The sequence below is a fragment of the Tachyglossus aculeatus genome, chromosome 7 (genome assembly GCF_015852505.1).
Source record: "Tachyglossus aculeatus isolate mTacAcu1 chromosome 7, mTacAcu1.pri, whole genome shotgun sequence".
Taxonomy (NCBI): Eukaryota; Metazoa; Chordata; class Mammalia; order Monotremata; family Tachyglossidae; genus Tachyglossus; species Tachyglossus aculeatus.
The window spans coordinates 38,666,385-38,679,859 of NC_052072.1; the positions used below are offsets into that span (position 1 = coordinate 38,666,385).

The window sequence follows — 13,475 nt, forward strand, 5'->3', positions numbered from 1 at the left end:
TGGGGAGGGGAAGGAGATAGGGCCGGGGGGGATGGGGAGGAGGAGAGGAAAAAGGGGGCTCAGTCTGGGAAGGCCTCTTGGAGGAGGTGAACTCTCAGTAGGGCTTTGAAGGGAGGAAGAGAGCTAGCTTGGCAGATGTGTGGAGGGAGGGCATTCCAGGCCAGGGGGGAGGACGTGGGCTGGGGGTCGATGGCGGGACAGGCAAGAACGAGGTACAGTGAGGAGGTGAGCGGCGGCAGAGGAGCGTAGGGTGCGGGCTCGGCTGGAGAAGGAGAGAAGGGAGGTGAGGTAGGAGGGGGCGAGGTGATGGACAGCCTTGAAGCTGAGAGTGAGGAGTTTTTCCTTGATGCATAGGTTAACAGGCAGCCACTGGAGATTTTTGAGGAGGGGAGTAGCATGCCCATAGCGTTTCTGCACAAAGATGATCCAGGCAGCAGCGTGAAGTATAGACTGAAGTGGGGCGAGACAGGAGGATGACCTTCTGATTCCCAAGCCTGGGCTGTATCCCCAATGCCATGTTGCTTCTCTGAATCCACCTATTCCCAGTGACCTTGCTTCATCCTCTATGGTGGTGCTGGGGATGGGGAGATCCTGCTCCAGCCCTTTGGGGAGGACTAGGAATGGGGGCTCCTGTTCTCCACTGGTGGGCCCAGGCAGTATGGAAGGGGTAGCACCACTGCTTCCCATGTCCAATCTCAAGAAGCAGCATGGCATAGCGGAGAGAGCACGGGCTGTAGTAGTCTGAAGGTCATCGGTTCAAATCCCAGCTCTGCTACTTGTCTGCCGTGTGACTGCGCAAGTCACTTTACTTCTTTGGGTCACAATTCCCTCGTTTGTAAAACGGCCCAAAGAAGGGGATTGAGATGGTGAGCCTAACATGTGACAGGGACTGTGTCCAACCCGACTTGCTTGTATGCACTCCAGCGCTTAGAACAGTGCTTGGCATGCAGTAAGTGCTTAGCAAATACCAATCTAGTGGCCCCTCTTCACTCACATCCCCGGGATGAAGAGAGATTAAACTGCCAATACCAGTTTATCATGGGGCCTCTCCCCTTCCTTCTCCCCCTTTTTCCTCTTTTCTTTTCCTTTCCTCTCCTCTCCCTTCAATCCCTTCCTCTAGTCCCCCCCCACGACTCTCCTCCTCCATCTCAAGGTTGTTATAAAGAGCCATATGTGGTGCAGGACAAAATCAAAATGCTCCATGCGCTGCAGTTCCCATAGAACAAAGCAGTCCTCGGATCTTGGGTTTGGGGAGGATTCATCCAGCCCATCTGCTCCCAAACAGGAGCTGTCTACGGTGGGGGACGAGGCATTTAAAAACTTTCCAATCTTTCGGAGTCAGGGAACAAGGCAGTCGGGAAAGGAGGCATTTAAAACCACGAGAAGCAGCGTGGCCTAGTGGAAAGGACACAGGTCTGGGTGTCAAAGGGCTGGGTTCTACTGCTGGCTTCACCACGGGTCTCTGTGTGACCTTGAGCAAGTCACTTCTCTGTACCTCAGTTTCCTCAACTGTCAAATGGGGATTCAATCCTAATCCCTCCTATTTAGACTGTGTGCCCTACGTGGGCACTGATTAACCTGTGTCTGTCTCAATGCTTAGAACGGTACATGAAACAAATACCATAAAAATAATGATAATTATAAGGATAATAGTGAGATTCACAATGCAGTAACCTACATTAATGCATTTCTATGGTTCATTCATTCATTCATATTTATTGAGTGCTTACAGTGTGCAGAGCACTGTTCTAAGCACTTATTGTGCTCCACCTGCCCAGAGGTTTCATTTGATTTGGCTGTTCTGCCTGACAAGGTTGTCAGATTCCTGCTTTTGGCCAAAAGCTCTACACCTGGGTCTCTAGAGTAAATAGCTGCGCTGACTGAATCTTCTACAGGAACAGCAAGCCCTTGTATTAGGGGCAACTGCCTGCCTCTGGTATTAGAAATCACAAAAATAGCATTTGCTCAATTGCAGAAGAAGTGGATGGCGGATGTGACCCAGGGTGCAGGATGGTGGTATGAGATTGTTGCACAATGTGATAATAATAATAATAATAACTGTGGTATTTGTTAAGCACTTACTGTATAAAGGACCCTGTACTAAGCACTGGGGTAGATACAAGATAATCCAATGAGACACAGTTCCTGTCCCAAATGGGGCTCACAATCTTAATCCCCATTTTACGACGAGGTAACTGAGGCACAGAGAAGTTAAGTTCCTTGCCCAAGGTCACACAACAGACAAGTGGCAGAGCTGGGATTAGAACCCAGGTTGTTCCGACTCCCGAATCCGGGGATTAAGACTGTGAGCCCCACGTGGGACAACCTGATCACTTTGTAACCTCCCCAGCACTTAGAACAGTGCTGTGCACATAGTAAGCGCTTAATAAATGCCATTATTATTATTATTATTATTATTATTATTATTATTATTATTATTGACTACACTGCTTCTCTATTGTAAATATGCTCAGTGTGCTTGGAAGGTGTTATGCCCCTCGCAAAGTGTCCAATTTACTTCTAGGGGTAACTTTTGATATTGAGAGAAGTGGGTTCAATGTTCTTACAGTTGATAGTCTATTATAGGAATGAAGAGAAAGGCACTCTCATATTCCAACAGCATTTGAGCATTAAGCATTTAAATATTCTAGCTATTTCTTGACTGCAGCACTGCTTTTCCAGGAGCATGCTAATGAAACAGCTCAAATATTTGCTTATTTTCAACCAAGGAGAAAAAAAAACAATCAATAGTACAGAAAACCGAGAATGGGAGAGTTAGAGCCCCCCCCTCCCCACCCCAAAAAAAGAGTTGTATACTAGAATTAATGAATTTTGCCCTTGGAGTTTCCAGAAGACTCTGTCGTCTTATCATTCCAGTTGAAAAATCTCTGACTTTGCAGTAGTTTTTTCCTGCATCATTCAACACTCTGCAGTCATATTGCGAAAAGGCCAAACTCTACGTCTCTATTTCTGGAACAGATGTTATTATACGCCTTTTCAGAATTGACAGAGAACCAGTTCAGATACACTCGTTTTGATCTGTTTGAGCAAAATAAATATTGCTTTGTTAATTCCCGAAAGTTTCCTGATTTTTCAGACCTCAGCCCTTTCTTGGCATTTATCCGATTTGCTGCATTACACAGTCCCTTGGGTTTTCACAGTAGTCTTGTGTTTCTTTGAGAATTAGCAATCTAGTTGCTGGAGAGAAGATGCATCAGTTCTCTGTTTTAATATTGCCCAAATTCACTATCTGTGTTTTCTTGCAGCTTTACACAAAAATAATTGTAAAGAGATGGGTCTGTCCTATATGGCCCTTTCTCCCATTCTTAGATTTGTCATGTGAATGCTTTATGAAAATGAATGAATAATTATGGTACTTAGTAAGTGCTGCCTATGTGTTCGAGCACTGTACTAAGCACTGGAGTAGATATAATTAAATCAGTTTGATTTAATGAATCCTACTCGATAGCTACTATTTGTCATTCATATCAAAAAAGGAGAATGGAAAAATGGATAAGTGCACAGTGGCTTATGTATGTAAATGTACACGTACAAAAGTGCCATAAAGACAGAAGCTGTGCTGAGGTGCTAAAATAGTATTTGGGAGAGTATAACTCGGGGAGAAGAAAAATGAATCAAGGAAGCCCTCCTGGAAGAGATGGAGTTTCAGCAGGGCTCAGAAGCTATACCCGGGCACATTTGAAGGGGAAAGGGAGTTTCAAACAGGGAATCGGAGGCAGGAGTTTTGAAAACGAGACATATGAATATTTAGTGCATTTTCCATTCTCAAGGTATTTTGGAGTGAAAATAGGACATTACCATCAGATGGAAACTACTCACTGTCAGCTTTAAAGCATTCAAATCACCTTGCTCTCTCCAAACTAACCTCGCCTACTCGTCTACTCCAACCCTGTCCAACCCTCCAACACTTTGCTTCTCTGATGCCTACTTTCTCACTGTAAATCTCATCTATCTCATGGCTGACCTCTCGCCCACATCCTGCCTCTGGCCTGGAACACCCTTCCACTTCGTATCGGACAGACAATTACTTTCCCCCACCTCAAAGCCATATGGAAGGCACATCTCCTCCAAGAGGCCTTCCCAGACTAAGCCCCCATTTCAATCAATCAATCAATCAATCAATCAATCGTATTTATTGAGCGCTTACTATGTGCAGAGTACTGTACTAAGCGCTTGGGAAGTACAAATTGGCAACACATAGAGACAGTCCCTACCCAACAGTGGGCTCACAGTCTAAAAGGGGGAGACAGAGAACAGAACCAAACATACCAACAAAATAAAATAAATAGGATAGAAATGTATAAGTAAAATAAATAAATAAATAAATAAATAGAGTAATAAATATGTACAACCATATATACATATATACAGGTGCTGTGGGGAAGGGAAGGAGGTAAGACGGGGGGATGGAGAGGGGGACGAGGGGGAGAGGAAGGAAGGGGCTCAGTCTGGGAAGGCCTCCTGGAGGAGGTGAGCTCTCAGCAGGGCCTTGAAGGGAGGAAGACAGCTACCTTGGCGGAAGGGCAGAGGGAGGGCATTCCAGGCCCGGGGGATGATGTGGGCCGGGGGTCGATGGCGGGACAGGCGAGAACGAGGTACAGTGAGGAGATTAGCGGTGGAGGAGCGGAGGGTGCGGGCTGGGCAGTAGAAGGAGAGAAGGGAGGTGAGGTAGGAGGGGGCGAGGTGATGGACAGCCTTGAAGCCCAGGGTGAGGAGTTTCTGCCTGATGCGCAGATTGATCGGTAGCCATTGGAGGTTTTTGAGGAGGGGAGTAATATGTCCAGAGCGTTTCTGGACAAAGATAATCCGGGCAGCAGCATGAAGTATGGATTGAAGTGGAGAGAGACACGAGGATGGGAGATCAGAGAGAAGGCTAGTGCAGTAGTCCAGACGGGATAGGATGAGAGCTTGAATTAGCAGGGTAGCGGTTTGGATGGAGAGGAAAGGGCGGATCTTGGCAATGTTGCGGAGCTGAGACCGGCAGGTTTTGGTGACGGCTTGGATGTGAGGGGTGAATGAGAGAGCGGAGTCGAGGATGACACCAAGGTTGCGGGCTTGTGAGACGGGAAGGATGGTAGTGCCGTCAACAGAGATGGGAAAGTCAGGGAGAGGACAAGGTTTGGGAGGGAAGACAAGGAGCTCAGTCTTCGACATGTTGAGCTTTAGGTGGCGGTTTCCTTAGGTTTCCTTTTCTCTCACTCCCTGACTTGCTCCCTTTATCCACCCACCCCCACCCCAAGCACCACAACACTTACCTACATATCCGTAATTTATTTCTTTATATTAATGTCTATCTTCTCCTCTGTTGTATTGTACTCTCCCAAGTGCTTAGTACAGTGCTCTGCACATAGTAGGTGCTCAAGAAATACCATTGATTGATTGACTGTACTCTTGTTATGGGCAGGGAATCTTGTCTGCTATATTATTATATTGTATACTCCCAAGAACTTTGTATAGTGCTGTGCACACAGTAAGCACTCAATAAATGCAATTGATTGATTGACTGATGAGAATCTTAGAGATTTTTCAAATGCATGGTACTAGATTAATTAATTCAAACCATGTACATATTCTTATACTCAGTTGCTTCCCCTACCTGTAATTTAGTTTATTTTAATGTCTGTCTCCACAATTAGATTGTAAGATCCTAGAGAGAAGGAATCATATTTCCCAATTGTACTGTACTCCCCTAAGTGCTTAGTGCAGTGCTAGGCTTAGTGGATAGAGGATGGACCTGGTTCTAATCCTGCCTCTGCCACGTACCTGCGGTGTGACCTTGGGCAAGTCTCTTCACTTCCCCAGGCCTCAGTTACCTCATCTGTAAAACAGGGGTTAAGAGTGTGAGCCCTTTGTGGGAAAGGGACTGTTTCCAACCTAACTTGCAACTACCTTGGTGCTTAGAACAGTGCTTGGCACATAGTAAGCACTTAACAAGTACTATAATTATTACTAAGAGAAGCAGCATGGCCTAGTGGCAAGAACACAGGCTTGGGAGTCAGAGGACGTAGATTCTAATCCTGGCTCCACCACTTGTCTGCTGTGTGACTTTGGGCAAGTCACTTAACTCCTCTGTGCCTCAGTTACTCCATCTGTAAAATGGGGATTAAGACTGTGAGCCCCACGCGGGACAACCTGATTACCTTGTATCTACCCCAGTGCTTAGAAGAGTGCTTGGCACATAGTAAGTGCTTAACAAATATCATAATTATTATTAGCATTATTATGCAAAGAATAAGTGCCCAATAATGTCATTGACTGGTAGATTCATTAGTCCCCATTTCAAGTCACTTCCGAGCACTCGATAAATACCATTTATTGATTGATTAACAAGAGAAAATATATTGCAAATTTAGGTAGCGTAAAAATCCATAATCGGTTAATAATAATAATAGTGATGGTATTTGTTAAGTGCTTACTATGGGCCAAGGGGGTGATACAAACTAATCAGGTTGGACTCAATCCATGTCCCACATGGGTCTCACAGCATTAATCCCCACTGTACAGATGAGGTAACTGAGGCCCAGAGACGTGAAGTGATTCGCCCAAGGTCACACAGTCATCAAGTGGTGGAGCCCTGATTAGAACCCTGATTGATTAGAGCCCTGATTGAGAAGCAGCGTGGCTCAGTGGGAAAGAGCACGGGCTTTGGAGTCAGAGGTCATGGGTTCAAATCCCGGCTCCGCCAATTAGCTGTGTGACTTTGGGCAAGTCACTTAACTTCTCTGGGCCTCAGTTCCCTCATCTGTAAAATGGGGATGAAGACTGTGAGCCCCCCCGTGGGACAACCCGATCATCTTGTAACCTCTCCAGCGCTTAGAACAGTGCTCTGCACATAGTAAGCGCTTAATAAATGCCATCATTATTATTATTATTATTAACCCAGATCCTTCTGATTCCCAATCCCGAGTTCTATCCACTAGACCAGGCTGCTTCTTGTCTTAGTGTTCTGGACACGACTAGTAAAGTGCCTAATGTACTACCAGCGAATAAACTCATTTATTGGAAGAATTAGGTTTATTATATGAATAGACCAATATTTTCAACATTACCAAGGAAGGTGAAATAATTATTTTGGCCCCTAGTGGGCAGTACTCCCAAACTATAGACGATTTAAATATTGTAAAAAAAAAAAAATCCCTAGTTTCCCCTCTATTTTGGAAAGAAATACATTTTTATCTTGGCATTGATCATAAAATTTTGAGTCTGCTAAGTACATAACCTGCCCTGCCCTGTTTCCGTTACAGCTTTGGAAACATTTGTCCTTTAAAAAAAAAAAATACCTCCACTTTTTGAGAAAACAGGCCACTGTTTGTATTTATATTTTTTAAACCTTAAATCTTGGCCCAGCTCTTTTAACTTCCATTTCTCTTTCTCGATTTCTGTTTATAATGAGTGGCTTGCGGAGTTCTCACCACCGTTTTCAGTAAAAAGTCCTGTGGGTATTTTTTAGTTTTTTGTTTGCATATCCTTTCTAATACAAACCCCAATGATGGATTGCGAATCCCGTGAGTAATCTACCTGATATTGAAATGCAAATGTTAATCAGAGTCATTTAGCTATTTCCCCTATGTGACTTGGTTTGGAAAATCAAGTACAGAAGTCTGAATGTGTCATCATTTGTAAACGATACCAATTAAAAATGAATCTGGGTTGTGATGAACCCAATATTATGACACCGATTATTATTTTTAAGTGCTTAATATGAAACCTCTGAGCCCCCAAACCAATAATTAGGAACTTCTTATCATTTTGTTATTCATAATAATAATGAAACACACATTTTTAAAGCATTTTCTCTTTTACAGTGGGGTTCCAACCATTTCCCTTCTTTAGCACAATTATCTTCAAACTGAAATAAAACTCCTTTCCTGTTTGTTGCTGCTAATTGCTACTTTTCTGCTTGCCAAATATTTCTTCCTGCTTCGTACTAGAAACCTCTCTCTTTGCTAATTCCAGAAATGATATCTAGCTCAAACTGAACTTTGATTTTTGGTGACGGCAAAATTGGTTCAACTCTTTTCTCAATCTTTCTTGTTCTGCAGCAAAAATATTGGGAAGCCCTAAATTCAGAACAGGTATGGAGAATCATCACTTCACTCTACTGTAGAATAATACTAATAATGATAATAATAAATGTTAAGCACTTACTATGAGCCACGCCCTGTACTAAACACACTGAGGTAGATATACATTAATCAGGTTGGATACAGAAGGACTGCCAGTCAGTGGATCAGTCGGATTTGCAATGTCTTATATCACGTGGGTGTCTTCTGTGTCCCGGTCAAAAAGAGAAGCAGCGCGACCCAACGGAAAGAGCACGAGCCTGAGACTCAGAGGACCTGAGTTCAAATCCTGACTCCGCCACTCTGCTGTGTGCCTTTGGGCAAGTCGGGAAGCAGAGTGGCTTAGTAGATGGAGCATGAGCTTGGAAGTCTGAGGTCGTGGATTCTAATCCCGGCTCCGCCACTTGTCAGATATGCGACTTTGGACAAGTCAATTAACTTCTTTGTGCCTCGGTTCCCTCATCTGTAAAGTGAGGATTAAGACCGTGAGCCCCATGTGGAACATGGACTGTGTCCAATCTGACTATATCTATCCCAGTGCTTAGTACAGTGCCTGACACCAAGTAAGCACTTAACAAATGCCACAAGAGGGTCTGCAAACATATTTAACTCCAGGCAAAAAAATAAATTGTGGAATAATTAGTAATGAATAGCGAGGGGACCCTGGAACCAGCTTCCAGAGATTTAGGTTCATTTTCTGATTCTTCTGTGGACTAAACTTCGGGCTCTGCTTTAGGCTGCTGGTGGGATTTTTTCCATGTGTGTGCTTCGCCCCTCTGTAAAATTGGCAAAGCAAATAATAGCATTGGAAACACAGTTATCTGAATGAACTGTCACCGCGGCTATTTCAGGTCATCACGAGTCTGAACGTTGAACAGAACATGGTATATCAAAGACCCTAGTCCCTTTTTAGATCAAAACGCAGGACAGAAAATGATTCACAGTCAAAAGGTATCGTGGTCTTCTGTTGTAAGGGCCAAAGAGATGGAGCTACAATGCTATATTTTATTTTCTGTGTCTGGAAGAGATTTGACTTTCTGTCTATTGATTGGAGGATCTCAGGTTTTAACGCTATCACGGATCGACTTGAAAATGACTGCAGGGGGAGATGACTAAGGCCCTTTAGCAGTGGAAATTTGAGACAAATTAAGGGATAAAACACTTGATTCCGAGCCTAACTTCTTGGTCCTGACTTGCTGCGGGAGTCTTGGGAGGGTCACTTAAAAACCTTAACAAAGGAATGTCGTCTGCCCTGTGTATGACACTGATACAAGTGCTGCTTCTTTCCCAGTGGAAAAAAAAAATTGCAAAACACATTGAGTTCCTCAAGGAAAGACATTAGGGGAATGCAAAAAAATCAGAATGGTTGTTTTCCTCCAACAAGCTCTTCTTTTCTGTGATATGAACGGGAAAGATAGGAACATGGATGAAGTGTCTTGACGCTTCAGAATTCAAGTTGAACCCCCAAATGGGGCTTCTATTTTATTGAAAATAGTCTAGTTTTAGAAATAACCACTAAAACCAAATTCTGTCAAGTGCATAACGTAGCTATTATTATTATTATTATTAATAGTGGTATTTCTTAAGCACTTACTATGTGCACTGTACTAAACATTGGGGTAAATCTGAGATTGTCAGGTGGGACACAATTCCTGTCCTACATGGGGCTCCCAGCCTAATGGATAGTGCACAGATCCGGGAATCTGAGGATGTGGCTCCATCACTTGTCTGCTGGGTGACCTTGGGCAAGTCGCTTCACTTCTCTGGGCCTCAGTTCCTTCATCTGTAAAATGGGGATTAAAACTATGAGCCCCACGTGGGACAGGGACTGTGTCCAACCTGATCGCCTTGTATTCACCCCAGTGCTTAGAACAGTGCTTGGCACATAGTAAGCACTTAACAAATATAATTATTAGTGGGAGGGAGAACAGGTATTGAATCCCCATTTTACAGATGAGTCACAGAGGAGTTAAGTGACTGGCCCAAGGTTAAATAGCAGGCCACCACCACCCCAGGTCTTCTGACTCTCAAGCCATTAGTTCTTGCTGCTGCTCTATTAGAAAAAAGATTGAAATCAAACCAGTACTTTTAAGTGACACCTACAGTGTTCAGGGCACTTGGGAACATGTAATATATTAAAAAGCCACAATCCCTGACCCCGGCGTTCAAAAGAAATATTCAGCATGTCCCGTGGGTCATATGTACCTTTTTAGAACAGGAATCATTTATTATCAGTAAAACAGTAACCTAGAAAGGTTTCTGCGTATGTGCAAAACAAAGCCAGAGTCCACTTTCCGTGCAATCAAAACATTACAAAGGCAAAGGATATATTGCAGCATCTGGATGGCTTTCAGCACCGACACATTATCGAAGAGAAACAACCTCACTGTGAACAGATACTGGAGTAAGATGAGGAACGTGGGAGTCCATTTAGGGGAGCTGGCCCAACTTGTCCCATCTGAATGGAATCCACGTGGCAGGAAGGGGCTGACTGAACTCGGGAACACAGGCTGGACTGGTGAAACTTGCCATCATCTATTTTTGCAAAACACCAATCTCCTCTCAGGAACCTCATTAGAAAAAAAAGGGAAACTGATTTTCCTACCGTAGCCCACTACGGTAAATTGTCTCAAAGCAGCGTGGTGTAGTAGATAGAGCATGGTCCTGGGAGTCAGAAATTCATGGGTTCTAATCCCAGCTCAGCCACTCGTCTGCTGTGTGACCTTGGGCAAGTCACTTCGCTTCTCTGAGCCTCAGTCACCTCCTCTGTAAAATGGAGATTGAGACTGTGAGTCCCACGTGGGACAGGGGCTGTGTCCAACCTGATTTGCTTGTACCCACCCCAACGCTTAGTACAGTGCCTGGTACATTGTAAGCGCCTTATACCTTAGTTGTTGTTATTATTGTTACCCACTTGACATGAGAAAAGAGTTTGAAGTCAAATTAGTGATGTAGCATTTCTCAAATGCTCTCAAGGTGTTCCATACTCTTACTGTATTTCACATTGCCATAGCTGCAAGAGGCTACAAGCATCAGTAATAATAATAATAATAATTGTGTTATTTGTTAAATGCTTACTATGTGCCAGGCACTGAACTAGGTGCGGGGTGTATACAAGCAAATTGGTTTGGACACAGTCCCTATCTTATGTGGGGTCACAGTCTTAAGTCCCCATTTTACAGATGGGATAACTGAGGCCCAGAGAAGTGAACTGACTTGCCCAAGGTCACACAGCAGACGAGTGGAGGAGCCGGAATTAGAACCCAGATCCTTCTGAGTCCCAGGCCTGTGTTCTATCTACTAGGCGACCCTGCTTCTCTAAGTAGCCTGAAGATGTACAGTTCCAGTGTTCAGGTATTTTATTTTTATTATAGTTCTTTGTTGTCTACAGGAAGCATCTCTTAAACCTCATAAGCACAGATCTTGTTTCTTTCCCTTTTCCCCGTACGCCCATTACTGATCCTAGGTAATGTCTGAGTGCAAGAGATAAAAGCGCCTCAACCTGAGAGCTTGTGTGTTCTGTTCACAGTGGGACTTTGAAGACGCGAATCTTCAGTGGAGCAAAAACAACTTGGAAATGCCCAGGGTTCAGCCTCTTCGGGGTTCAGGACTCAGAACGCCGACTCCGTCGGACTCTTAAGGACTCGAGGCCAAGCCATCTAAGATGGGTTAGCACCTCCTCCGATTCCGTATCCAGTGGGTACTCAGGAAATGTTTGTGATGATCGGGATGATATTTCCTTGCTCCTGGGGCAAGCCAAGCAAGACTAGGAAGCTTAAATCCGAAGGTGAAAGGAATCCTTGCTCTACTAATAAAACCCACGCCTTCCGGGGAAGCGGCACGGTGTAGTGGGTGGAAGTCAGAAGGTCTTGTGTTCTAATCCTGGCTCCCCCACTTGTCTGCTGTGTGACCTTGGGCAAACCCCTTCCCTTCTCTGTGCCTCAGTTACCTCGTCTGTAAAATCGGGATTGAGACTGTAAACCCCACGTGGGACAGGGACTGTGTCCAACCCCATTTGCTTGTATCCACCCCAGCGCTCAGTACGGTGCCTGGCCCATAGTTAGCGCTTAACAAATACTATAATTATTATTATTATTACCTTCTAGATGTTATTTACAGCCCATGCTCTTTTCAGGGTCATAAGTCTGAGAAGAATTGGGTGCACGTTTGGTGGCGAAGGTTGTATGAGTGAGAATCCGATGTACTACGATTTGCCAACCATCTCTGTGGAAAGACAGTGAGCGTCAAGTATTGCATTTTAGTGAGTCATTCCGACATTTCCTTTCCCCTGTGTTCCTCTACTCCACCCTAAGCAATACCCCCTCCATTCATTCTCCCTCCCCTTGCCCCTTCCGTAACGGCAGCAGTAGTAGTAAAGGCGTTTACTCAGGGTCTACTGAGCACAACACATTGTTCTAAGCGCTTGGGAAGTAAAACAAAAGCACAAGACATATTCCCCGCCAAGGAGGAGGACAGGGAACTGGCTAAGTCAAACAAGAAAAGGGTGATATTTCCCTTTCTATCCTATCTGTTTCACCAGCTGGATAGAAGACTTATTTGCTTCATTTATATCGAATCCAGAGCTTCCTGCTTCCCTGAAGGCTTTGCTGGGCCCTCTTATCATCAATTGTATTTATTGAGCGCTTACTATGTGCAGAGCACTGCACTAAGCGCTTGGGAAGTACAAATTGGCAACATATAGAGACAGTCCCTACCCAACAGTGGGCTCACAGTCTAAGTCGGGTGTTGGGGAAGGGGAATTTGCGGGTGATAGTCCGCCTTTTTTTAAATCAAAGTATCCTTATTTGTTTTGAGAAAATACAACGTGCAGCATGCAGAGGGTGGTAAAGGGAGCGGGGTGGGTGTGTGTGAATGGGGGGGTTTACATTCAAGCACAACAATCCTGCTGTCCTGATTCCTTTTTGACATGATGATCAGGATGAAGAAAAGGGACTGGTTTGGGCTCACATCGTTTGATGTCTCAGGGCGATTCTGAACCACAGCCCGACTTGGGTGCCAGAGTTTAACCGTTAAGTCCAGTGTGTACTCCCTCCCTCGAGAAGCGTCAATAAAGGAAGCCTGCCTACCTGTGTTTGCCTGTTCTGCGTGCCGAACGAAAGCAGCTGGGCAAACACGGGGGCAAAGGGCATCTTTGCCTTTGAGTTCCAGAGTCCGGGTTTGTTCCAGGGAAGTCCCGGGGCCTAGTCCTGGGGTCATCCTGGGGGAACCTAGTTGAAAGAGCACCGGCCTTGGAGGCAGAAGGACCTGGGTTCTAATCCCTTCTCTGTCGCTCATCTGCTGTGTGACCTTGGGCACAGTGTCACTTCACTTCTCGGTATCTGTTTCCTCATCTGTAAAATGGAGATTGAGACTGTGAGCCCCAAGTGGGGC

General features: G+C 44.8%; 1 protein-coding gene across 1 annotated transcript in view; it reads left to right on the forward strand.

Moving 5' to 3' along the window:
* The window catches only part of TMEM44 (transmembrane protein 44), a 51,760-nt gene extending 38,558 nt beyond the window's left edge, over positions 1-13,202 (forward strand). The window contains exons 11-13 of the mRNA XM_038748786.1: positions 8,064-8,096; positions 11,614-11,752; positions 12,220-13,202. Of these exons, the coding sequence (XP_038604714.1) occupies positions 8,064-8,096; positions 11,614-11,724 (144 nt within the window). The 3' untranslated portion in view covers positions 11,725-11,752; positions 12,220-13,202. The remainder of the gene's footprint in view (positions 1-8,063; positions 8,097-11,613; positions 11,753-12,219) is intronic.
* Positions 13,203-13,475: the final 273 nt, after the last annotated feature.